This window comes from Ranitomeya imitator, chromosome 3 (assembly GCF_032444005.1).
Source record: "Ranitomeya imitator isolate aRanImi1 chromosome 3, aRanImi1.pri, whole genome shotgun sequence".
Taxonomy (NCBI): Eukaryota; Metazoa; Chordata; class Amphibia; order Anura; family Dendrobatidae; genus Ranitomeya; species Ranitomeya imitator.
Genome location: NC_091284.1, coordinates 457081476 through 457094150, shown reverse-complemented (window position 1 = coordinate 457094150; position 12675 = coordinate 457081476). Strand labels below are relative to the sequence as shown.

The window sequence follows — 12675 nt, the reverse complement described above, 5'->3', positions numbered from 1 at the left end:
TCGGACCGCTTGTGCACTCAAGGTCTGTCATGTTTGCCAGCAGTCAGGACATCTAGCCACCAGATGTTCTCAGCGGTCGAGGAAACGTCAGCGTTTAGTGGTCGTAGGTGGAGGTACACTAGACACGGCGACGTTTGCCTCTAAATTGTCCTTTAAGGGGACAATTACTATAGGCTCATTCTCCCACTCGGTAGAGCTCTGCGTGGATTCTGGGGCGGAGGGCAATTTTATGTCTTCTGCCTTCGCCCAACGTCACGCAATACCCCTGGTTATGCTAGCTCAACCAGTAACGGTACGAGTGGAGAATGGGTCGACACTGCCCTCACAGATAACACACCAGACCATCCCTTTTACTCTGTCCATGTCGCCATCTCATCAGGAGATTATATCTCTGCTCGTCATTCCAGAGGGAATTGATGAGGTCCTGTTGGGAATACCTTGGCTACGGTACCACTCTCCTCATATCGAGTGGTCCTCTGGCAGAATCCTGGGATGGGGTGAATCTTGTGGGGGTAGGTGTCAGAGGGATTGCGTTCAGGTTGCTACTTCAGAGGTACCCGCAGATCTTTCCTCTCTCCCCAAGCAGTATTGGTCTTATGCAGACGTGTTCTCCAAAAAGGCGGCGGAGATCCTTCCGCCCCATCGCAACTATGACTGTCCTATTGATCTCTTGCCTGGTGCTGAGCCTCCCCGGGGTCGAGTCTATCTGCTATCTCTCCCGGAGACGGAGGCAATGTCACAGTACATCCAGGAAAATCTGGCAAGAGGATTCATTAGGAAGTCAGTGTCACCTGCTGGGGCAGAGTTCTTCTTCGTGCAGAAGAAGAATGGGGAATTGCGTCCATGCATAGACTACAGGGGTCTTAACGCTATCACCGTTAAAAATAAGTATCCTTTGCCCTTGATATCTGAGCTCTTCGATAGGCTTCGGGGAGCAAGGGTATTTACTAAACTAGATCTGCGGGGTGCTTACAACCTGATTCGCATCCGTGAGGGGGACGAATGGAAGACGGCTTTTAACACCAGGGATGGGCACTATGAATATCTGGTGATGCCCTTCGGGCTCTGTAATGCCCCAGCCGTTTTCCAAGACTTTGTGAACGATATCTTCCGGGATATGCTTTCCACCTCGGTCGTAGTCTATCTGGATGATATTCTCATCTACTCTCCAGATATTGACTCCCACCGGAGAGATGTTTGCAAAGTCTTCGACCTCCTACGGGCAAACTCCCTCTATGCCAAGTTGGAGAAGTGTATGTTTGAGCAGGAGTCCCTACCTTTCCTAGGCTACATCATCTCTGCCCAGGGATTGGCTATGGATCCTGCCAAACTACAGGCTGTGATGGACTGGCAGGAACCCCATTCTCTTAAAGCGGTGCAGCGCTTTATGGGGTTCATTAATTATTATCGCCAGTTCATTCCGCACTTCTCAACTTTGGTAGCTCCTTTGGTTGCCCTCACCAAGAAGGGGGCGAATCCCAAATTGTGGTCTGAGGAGGTCTCCAAGGCCTTTAACTCTATAAAGTCATACTTCGCTAGCGCTCCCATCCTACATCGCCCCGATGTTGATAAGCCATTTATCATGGAGGTGGATGCCTCTTCTGTTGGTGCTGGAGCAGTCCTCTTCCAAAAGGATGCTCAAGGTCGGAAGCATCCTTGCTTCTTTTTCTCCAAGACATTCTCACCAGCAGAGAGGAATTTTTCCATCGGGGACAGGGAGTTGCTAGCCATGAAGTTGGCTTTCTCGGAGTGGAGACATTTCTTGGAGGGAGCACGTTTTCCCTTCCAAGTCTTCATAGACCATAAAAATTTGGTATACCTGCAGACAGCCCAGCGGTTGAATTCTCGCCAGGCCAGATGGTCCTTATTCTTCTCCCGGTTTCATTTCACCCTCCATTTTCTTTCTGGGGAGAAGAACATTCGGGCCGACGCTCTCTCTCGCTCCGTTGTGTCATCTGCGGAGGAGGAGGAGGAGCCTCGGCTTATTGTCCCCACCGAGAGCTTGAGAACTGTGGCCCCGGTTTCGCTAGAGTCTGTGCCCCCGGGCAAGACTTTTGTTCCATCCAATTTGCGACCGGAGGTTCTCTCTTGGGCACACTCGTCCAGGGTGGGTGGACATTTTGGTACCAAAAGGACATCTGAGTTACTGGCGAGGACGTACTGGTGGCCGCATAAGGCTCGTGATGTCACAGAGTATGTTCGGGCGTGTGTCTCTTGCGCCAAGAACAAGACTCCTCGGCAACGGCCAGCTGGTTTGCTTTTTCCTCTGCCGGTGGTGGACAGGCCCTGGGAGATGGTCGGGATGGACTTTGTGGTGAGCTTACCCAAGTCTCGTAACTGTACCATTATCTGGGTGATCACCGACCATTTTTCCAAAATGGTGCACTTGGTGCCTCTTCCACGGCTACCTTCTGCACGGGCGTTGGCTGTCTTGTTCGTCAAGCATATCTTTCGCCTACACGGTATGCCAGACAAAATTGTTAGTGACCGGGGTCCCCAGTTTGCGTCTCGATTCTGGAGAGAGCTTTGTCGTCTACTCAGTATTGAGTTGAATCTCTCTTTGGCATATCATCCCGAGACGAATGGGTTGGTAGAGAGGGCCAACCAGACCTTGGTCACATATTTACGACATTTTGTTTCTGCCAGGCAGGATGACTGGGCATCCTTGCTACCGTGGGCAGAGTTTGCACTTAACAATGCCGTAGCCAACTCCACCGGTCAGACTCCATTCCTCCTAAATTACGGCCAGCATCCGCGTGTTCCTGTGCCCATGCCTGTGTCTTCTGCTGACTCCAGGGTGGCAGACTGGGCTGTGGAGGCACGGGACATTTGGGACCGCATGCAGGATGCCATTCGGGCCTCCAAGGAGAGAATGAGGTCCTCCGCCGATGTTCATCGGCGCCCCGCTCCGACCTTTGCTCCTGGCGACTTGGTGTGGCTCTCCGCCCGTAACATCAGGCTGCGAGTTGAGTCCACTAAGTTTGCTCCTCGCTACTTGGGTCCCTTCAAGGTTCTCGAACAGGTTAATCCTGTGGTCTACCGTTTGGCTCTTCCTCCACGCTTGGGTATCACCGACACCTTTCATGTGTCCCTCTTGAAACCCGTATACATGTCCCGGTTTTCCGAGTCATCTGCCGGGACATCGGGTTCATCTACGGACGATTACGAGGTGAACGCTATTTTGGGGTGCAAGGTGGTACGCGGCAAAAAGTTCTATCTGGTGGATTGGAAGGGTTATGGCCCAGAGGACAGGTCATGGGAGCCTGCTGAAAACATTCGGGCCCCACAGCTCATTGCTGCCTTCGAGCGTAGCAAGGCCCAAGGAGGGGGGGGGGCCCTAGGAGGGGGGGTAATGTTAGGTCTCGAGTTCCCGCTTCTGCACAGGGGGAATCTCGAGCCATCTCCGCTGCGGTATCCCATTCTTATCCAGCCGCAGTCGAGTCTGCTCAGCAGGGACGTCGGTCCCAGCGTCTTGCTCAGTCTCACTCTGTACAGAGAGTTACTGCTGCTTCTTCAGCTTCTGCCATTAAAGCCAGTGCTGGTCAGCAGCGAGCGGACTTCTCTGGGACTAAGTCATGCCCAGGGCAAGATCTCCTATTGGAGATCGAGGGTCATGTGCTCAGGCTCTGCAGCACATTCCATTGGTCCTCTTGGCAGGTCTTGGAAGGGCAAAGTTTCTGTGGCCACTTCCTGTGCTGCAACTATATAAACTGCGCATGACCGCACGGCCATGCGCTAGTGTACATTTGCTTACGTGTGTTTGTTGTGAGTGCAAGTCGTCCTTGGATACCCCTTCCCTATTGAATGTCTGTTCGCGGAAGGTGTATGGTTGCTATCTAGCGCCCGACTTATCCTACAGCACTAATCACACGTTACAGCGTCCAGTTGCTGTGACCGCCAGGACGGCGCCGTGCACTTCCTCTGTGCTTTCCTTACCCAAGCCTGGGTGGTTAGTGGCGTTCGTCAGTGCGGCACCGCATGCACTCTTGTGCCCTAATATTGTTATTCAGCTTCCTTACACACCCAGTTGCGGTGTTGTGCCAGCAAGGGTCTAATCGGACTTCAATCCTAGTTGGGGTTGAGTTCGCTGACTACTTCCTCGCCTTCTATGTGCGGTACCGCGATCCTGTGACGCAACAGGATCGCTTCCTTCACGCTGGGTGAAGTTTAACCCACGTGTGTATACTTATGAGTACCGCCATATAGTCCGTCATTACTTAGCAGCAGGTTCCATCTCTGCACGGTGGACCCCGGGCTGCGAACGCACCATACACTATCTGCCTTATTATTTGGTGCGTTCCGCTAGCCCTAACATATACAGCATTCTATAATGCTGTAGATAAGTCCCCGATCTGACCTGAAATATAAGAAAAATAAGTTTTATTATACTCCCCCAGGGGGCAATCCGGTCTAATGGGTGTCGCAGTTCCAGGTCCGACTCTTCTTATGATCGCCGCCCCCCTGCTTGCTTCATGGCCCCCGGCATCGCGCTCCTGCGCAGGCGTACTTATTTGCCCAGCTGAGGGCAGAGGAAAGTACTGCAATGTGCAGGCGCCAGGAAAGGTCAGAGAGGCCCGATGCCTGCGCACTGCAGTACTTTGCCCTCAACAGGGCAAATAAGTACCCCTGTGCAGGAGCACAATTACAGGAGCCATAAAACTTATTTTTCATATCTTTAAGGTTGGATCGGGGGCAGATATCTTATATCGGCCGAACCTGGTGACGGGTTTGCTTTAACTGATCAGGACAAGCAGTTTGCAGGGTTCAGCCCCTTTGGCTACCAATATCACATATTCCTTTTATTAAACAAAATGTTATAAAAACTAAAATTAGGTTTATTTAACAGTTTATTATATTTGCAAATGATATGGATAAAATTAAGCACAGAAATAGTAAAAAACTGTAACTCTAGCATGCTATTTAAACACAGTGATTCATAATTGTGACCTTTTATAGAAGATATTTGAAGAAGTCGTGTAATTCCATGGTAAATCCTGATAACTTTTTACCAATTTGTGTCACACATTTTTGCATGTTGAACACTGTTTTCTTTTCAATCTCTCTTTTTACCCCTTCCTTTAATTCTCGAATATATAAATACATTATAGTTTATCTTACATACCGAATATTGTTTTTTTTAAGGTGTAAGAAACTAAAATACCCTAAGGAACTTCCTCAGATTTCAATCATTTTCATCTTTGTAAATGAAGCCTTGTCAGTGATCCTTCGATCAGTACACAGCGCAGTGAATCATACACCTGTCCATCTTCTCAAGGAAATTATCCTCGTTGATGACAACAGCGATGAAGGTATGAGTATATGTTATTATATTATCTTCCATACAGTAATTGCTTTTTCAGATAATTATATTTTATGTCTGACTATAGATTAGATCATCTGAGCGTAAGTAAAATTAAATGCAATGGTTATATGTTTAGTACTTGTAATATAAATGCGAGAGGAACAACTGAAGGCTATAGATGTTGATTTAGATATAAATTCAAAATGAGGGATAGGGATTTGACTTGATCATCTGATCTGGACATGGAGATGCCCTCGCATTCTTACAGATTTGGAGTGCTTCTGCAAAAAAAAGTGGGCAAAGATGACCAATTCTAGATCTGCCATACTGTTTGACTTCCACCCCAAAAGGCTAAATGCTGTCATAAATTCAAAGGGTACTTCAACAAAGTATTAGTTTAAAAGTGTGAATATTTATGCTACCATATTATTTTAGTTTTTTAATTTTCTTTTTCTACCTGAAAAAAAAAATCTAGTTAATTCTTCAATTGAATTGTACAGTTTATAGGTAACATTAAATCTCGAAAAATTCTGAAATTATTCTTTTTGGCATGATTTTTTTTACATAGCAAAAACCTGCCATTTTAACAGGGGTGTGTAGTCTTTTATATCCACTGTAAATTCAATACCTCTATGGCAATTCTTGTCCATGTCTGACATCCATTTGGCTTGCGTAGCTAAGCTGTTCATTTATGTATTTTATGTGTTCAATTTTTCTATTATTTTAAACCCTCTATGAAGAATAGTAACTGTGAATATTTCAGTTACTTTGTGGTCTTCAAAAGGGTCTTAGAAGATCAAAGGCACAAGCCATAAGACATTTATTTTGACCCCGAATATCTGTCTAATCTATTTATATGTAGACAGATGATTACCATTTAAAGAATATTTTAAAATCCAAAAGAAATGTAACTATTCCTTTCACAAGCACTAATGCAGAGAAAAAATGGGAGCAAGCTAAAGGACCCTTAACTGTAGGACCAATAATTAAAAAACAAACAAGAGAAAATGAGGCAACATTTCCTTCAAAACTAAGTGGTAAGAATGGGTTTTATTCTTTGCATTGATGTAGGATTTGTTGAAATTTGCTTTAGGCTTGAAGCTATAACTCAATGCCATGAATAGTGAAATCCTAGTTGGCCTAGCTGGATATAAGACCATTTTATTTTATTATTGCTTATGCTTTGTATGTTAAGTGTCATATGGATAGCCCATATAGATAGTGTGCAGGTCAATTACTGTATACTTTAGGTAGTTGTTTTATTATTTCTCACGTTTTGAATGTTGGTTCTTTATCCATGTGCACTTTTGAAAGCTTTATATATTTTAAGCAATTAACAAAGCATAGATTTTTTTTTATTTTGATGCTTTATTTCTAGAGGTGTAAATACTTTAAATATAAAAGTCATGAGATTCATAGTCACTGTTGGATTAGTACCTATGCTGACTCCTGAGTAGTTCAAAATCAGTTGTAATATTATCACTAAACTTGATAGCTGAGATATCTTGCCCGATCCGCGGACAGCATGTATCAGACTGTGCCTGTATGATTTAAGCTACATATGTTCAACTCTAAACTGCTACAGCATTTCAGAGAAAAACATATTTTAATAGCCACTGCAGACCAAGCGGGCCAGGACACTAGTTGGGTGGGTAGGTCCCGGCGGCTTCTCCCTAGTCGAACTATATTTTTTGTGCTGACAATTAAAACAGCACTCCAGCAAAAATACTATACACTGCATTTTACCTACAGCTGGATATAGAAGTACCATATATACTCGAGAATAAGCCGACCCGAGTATAAGCCGAGACACCTAATTTTGCCACGGATAACTGGGCAAGCTTATTGACTCAAGAATAAGCAGGGTATGTATTGTTCTCTCATCCCTGTCCTGCTCCGTGTGGCTCCCCCATCCTGTTCTACTCTGTGGCTCCCCCTGTTGTATATATGGGTCCCCTCATTGTATGGATTATTCCCCCGTCCCATCTTGTATGCATGGCTGGGCTGCCAGGCCCATCTTTGTATGCATCGCTCGTCTCCCCCCTGTCCTCCCCCATCCTCCCTCGTCATACTCGTCATACCCTCCTCATGCTGTTGCTGCACTTCCCTGCATCTCCCTTGTCCCAATGCAGCAGCTCCTGTGCTGAGCGGTCACGTGGTACCGCTCATTAAGGTAATGAATATGCGCTCTACGCATATGGGAGTGGAGACACATGCATACTCATTACTTTTATGAGCAGTACCATGTGACCGCTCAGCACAGGAAGATGAGTTGCTGCAATGGGACAATGGAGATGCAGGGACGTTCAGCGACGGCACGAGGAGGGTAAGTATGAAGTCACATCCGCCGCCTCCTGCCACTGCTCCGTCGCTCCCCTCCCCCTCCCCCGCTGGCTTTCTGGACAATGACTCATGTATATGCCGAGGGGAGCATCTTCATCACAAAACATGTGCTGAAAATCTCGGCTTATCCACTTGTATATATGGTAAATGACTTGTTTGCTGGCTCTACACTAAGCATAACACTTTGAAGTAGTTTTGTCTAGAGCTGTAAGGAGTCATGAACAGGTTGAAAAATAGATAAACTTATACTTTCCTTACTGCTTACCAGTCCAGGCCCTCTGCTCGCCATCACCCATCCGTGCCTTGCTGTATCTTCTAATTGTTGCCTCGAACGCCGAATCACCAGGTCTCTTCATGCTAAAAGGGTCTCTTCATGCTAAAAGGTTATAGAGGGAGCACATAATTAATCTTTACTGATTGTTCAGATTTAGACATCATGAAACAGACCTACCAGGCATACCAGGGCTTGCATAGCCTTATCGTCATTTACTTTGTCATAAAAGAGCCACCTTTTTACTGACATTATTTAATTTTTTTTTAAACCATAATATGTAATCAGAGGTGAAAGTAGCCAAATAAAAATACATAAAGTTCAACACATGAGATCAGTAGTAGGAAATTCTGGATTCATGGGATACAGTCATCATCCACTGGATCTAACGTTAAAAATTGTGACAGGAAAACATAACAAGTATCATCTATCCAGCTGCTTATGTTGAAAGTATTAGAAAAATGTGACTAAATAATCTGGCATTATTAAGGATAATCAGACGAAGAAGACTCTCTGGTATTGCATAGATCATGTAGCTTTCATATCCTATTCGAGATCAATGATGCTTCTGCTATACTAAGCTGCATAGACACCAACCACTGTAATTAGCTGTGATAGGTTTTCTACTCTTTTAAGCATTAATGATTTTTATCTCTCATTCCCCACGCACACAGTTTAATAACATAAAATTGCTAGTAAAACGTAATGTTTAATTGCTCCTTTATAATTCTATTTACCAAATTTGTGTCTTCTAAAGTTCCCACCCACTAATTTACAATCAATATCTTCCTTCTCAATATCTGATTTATCTCATTCTGATTTTGTGTTTTACTTGTTGTAAATTACGAGTCTTATGTATGTCAAATCATTTGAAGAGACTTAGCCCTTGTTAACATTACCCTTGGATCTGACACCTGAATGTCTTTTTTTTCATGATTACTATACCTCACATACTCAAAATTCCCAAGACATCACATATTATCCGTTTTGTCAGCTTGTTATCATTATTGAAAAAACATGTAAGGAAGGCTGGCAGGAAAGGTCAAAAGCATCTATAGATATTGAGTCAGTTTCCTACTGACCTCGAGTTCCAAGAGAAACAAGACAAATCAGCAAAACATTTTTTTTCTATCCAACTCACTAATAAGTAAATTGCAATTTTGACTGATAGTACTCTGCCAAATTGGCAAAATAATTTCACACCAAATGTTTTATTATTGTTGGCAACAGAGGCACTTAACAGAGTCCACCAGGCTCTTGCAAATCTAGCGAGGCATGATTGTCAAATAAACATGGACAACACAGAACAAATAAAACTATTAATTACTAGATGGCAGCCCGATTCTAAAGAATCGGGAGTCTAGAATCCATATATACTTTATTTATTCAAATGTAAGAATAATACAATTAATAAATAATAGTAAGAAAGAACAAAAAATGGCTGCACTCACCAGCTCTTGACAATTCTTGTTATTTAAGGTACAGTTACACAGGATCCATGAACATGCTTATGAGGGGAGGGATGAAAGACATCAGACGACAACTTTGCGTGTTGAACCACTTCACAACTAAATATATATAGTTTTGGTAAATGGTATTATTATTTTTTTGACGAAATTCGGCAGGAGCTTGAAGAGCAACGTCACTGGGCCCGCCTCCACGCAGTAGAAACTTGCTGTGAGGTAAAAATTCAAAAATCACACCAAAATGGCGGGCGGAGTGTGTCACAGTTTCTGATTGGTCGCTCGCAGCAGGCAGCAACCAATCAGACACTGGACACTGTTGACGTCACTTATCTCCGGACATTAGCTCCGGACATTAGCTCCGGACATTATCTCCGCACATTAGCTCCGGACAAAGCCACGGAAGTTGGCACAAATTGCAGGAAGTAGTATTCTAGGCAATTAATCTCCGGACATTAGCTCCGGACATTAGCTCCGGACATTAGCTCCGGACATTAGCTCCGGACAAAGCCACGGAAGTTGGCATAAATTGCAGGAAGTAGTATTCTAGGCAATTATATATTAGATATTCATTTCAAAACTATGCCACAAATTTTCACAATAGCAACATAGTATTAAAATCTAACTTTGTATATTTACCGCAATAATGCCAGTCCATGTACTCATCTGCTAAAGAGTGGATACAGCATAGAACAACACACCTGCATATTTCTGTGAAAGTCTCTTCTTCAAGCAGTGGGTCATAATTTCCTAAAGGGGTACTCCAGGAACAGAAAAAATAATGAATGGAAATGCCATTAAAGGTACATTCCTAAATACTTGTACTTAGAAAATCACAATTGTTTTGTCTTGGGAGCTATTCATTATAGAATGAAATGGCCACAGTCTTCTTACACTGACAGAAACCTCTAAAATATTATTAGGAGAGGGACTGTGAACATCTCAGTAACCTGGCAAATACAGTATATACTGCATAACATGTATTGTCACAATTCCTAAGTACACTTAGTAGCTCAAATACGTCATCTGAAAGACTAGGTGAACAGCAGTGTGAGCAGCACCCCTGAATACACCTGGTATCTCCAATAATAGTACAGATAGACATGTTGGACAGCAGTGTGAGCAGCCTCTCCTTACCTCAGCACCCCTTCGTATATCCAGTATTTGAGATATAACCAAATTCAACTACAGAAATATTGCACGATCTTGATATTTTTTTTTCAGAAAATTATTTCTCTTAAGATGAATAAGATAAATTAATATTGCAAAAGTCATTGCCTGATCTTAAGTTAGGTGTCAGATTACATGTTTCTACTCTATGATTTTCCAGTAGTGCATAGTCTGTGTTCTTTTAACCATAGATATGTAGATCAGAAAGACAGGGTGGACATCAGTGTGATCAACCTTCTTTTTCAACCTTTGTTTTCATTTTTATTTTTGGAAAGTGCAGTGAAAAATAACAATTCCGTTGTTTTGATTTTTTTTTCCTTTTTGCTATTTAACATACAATTTAAGTACTTTTAAACTGTGTTAAATAAGACTTTGTTTAAATGTCACAATACAAAATGTTGGTTTTTATCAAAAGAAAGATAATTTATTTTTTTATGGAGGAAAACTGGGTTGATTTTTAACTTTTATATATTTTATAACTTTTTTAATTATTACTTTATTTTTTCATTCCCCTCTCTGACTTGAATCTTCATTTTCTTGATTGCTTATACTATATACTTCAATACCTTGGTATTACATTATATAATGAAATTGCAGTTCTACTATAAAGTTGAGCTTGTAGCAAAACTTCACAGCATGACAGAGATGGTAGTTACTGAGACCTGAAGATGATCTCTTAATGCATAGCATACTATTAGTTCCTCACAGTAAGAGATGGACAGTGGCATTTACATGATTAAACTGTAGTGATCGGAGCCAACTCTGGTTTCTGCAGTTACAGGCAGATTCTGGCTATGTAGCACAGACCATATCTGCTGCATTTGAAGCAGGCTCAGTTTCTTTGCTGACTTCACACATCTCTAAGTGATCTTTAACAAAAATGTATGTCATAGGTTGGTGAGGGATTATAGCGGTTGGCCAAGAACTAACTTTGAAATGCTATGTATTTTCTATATCAAGAATCCCAAAAAATAGTTTTTAGGTAAAATTCCATTTTCTACCTTTTCCAGGTCTGTTGCCATTGGACTTGTTTACATCAGCCACTTGCATACTTTACTTTTCCTATAAAGGATAAATAAAATAAAATGGATCATGGCACCTAACATAATAAACCTAGGCAATGTAGTGCAGATAGTCAGCTTAATTAGAAGTTAGCATTTTTGTAACCCTCTTCACTGATGGGTCAAACAAAAGAACTTGGATTAGATGGGTGAATCAGTCAAAATTCGAATTTGCCTATTCACGTGAATTTTACCAGGAAATTCAATTTACAGAGATGTTATTCTCTGCGAATTGAATGTCCCTTATACTGTTCTGGGACATCTCTAAAGCACATAGCATAATAAACATAAAATGTAGAAAATAAGAAAAATACCTATTCTCAAATTATTACTCACCTCTCTGGCCCCTCTGCTTCTCATCATCACCCATCTTGTTTGCATCTTGGCAGATTTTTGTAATATTCTAGTAGAATTGTATTTCATTTGTATTTAGTCTTTAAAGCCTAACTTGGATCGTAATTCACCAATAGAGAGATGGCTAATAATAAAAAACAATTGCACTTGTAATGGTAGTAATGTTCCATCAAATAAATGCATGAAACTGAAATATTGTTGAATTGATTGTTTATTTAAGATGATCTAGATTGGTTACACATATCGAAAACAGAATTCACTTTCTCCCCTGCATGGCTGTCTGATTATTCCAAGAGAACCTTCTGTACCAAGTGATCTCTTACAGGCTATGAGTAATACAGATTTTTGAAGCTAGTAGGTCCTGTTAACAGTATTTTATACTTTACTGTCTGTATTTTTGGAGTTTTATTTATAAAAATAGGAAGAATTTGTCATGAGTAAGACTGCCTCGTGTAGTCGAAACGCGTTGACTGGGTCATGTCGACCTTGTACATTTTTCTTTTGTATGCACTATAATTTCTTTTGAAAAAGAAAAAGAAAAGAAAAATTCAGTCCTGTTGAACCAGACTCCATTTTCTTCTATTTTCCTTGATGTGAGGCCAGGGCGAAGCCGGTGTCTGAGCTCCAGGTGGATGAGCATAGAGCAACTGGGTGAGCAGGAATCAAGTTTCTATAGTTTTATTTATACTTGAATAAATGCTAAGTTTTACT

The 12675-nt window shown here is 42.3% G+C and overlaps 1 protein-coding gene across 1 annotated transcript in view; it reads left to right on the top strand.

The window, feature by feature from the left end:
- GALNT17 (polypeptide N-acetylgalactosaminyltransferase 17) overlaps positions 1–12675 on the top strand; it is a 935232-nt gene that overhangs the window by 317881 nt on the left and 604676 nt on the right. The window contains exon 3 of the mRNA XM_069757424.1: positions 5143–5309. Within this exon, the coding sequence (XP_069613525.1) occupies positions 5143–5309 (167 nt within the window). The remainder of the gene's footprint in view (positions 1–5142; positions 5310–12675) is intronic.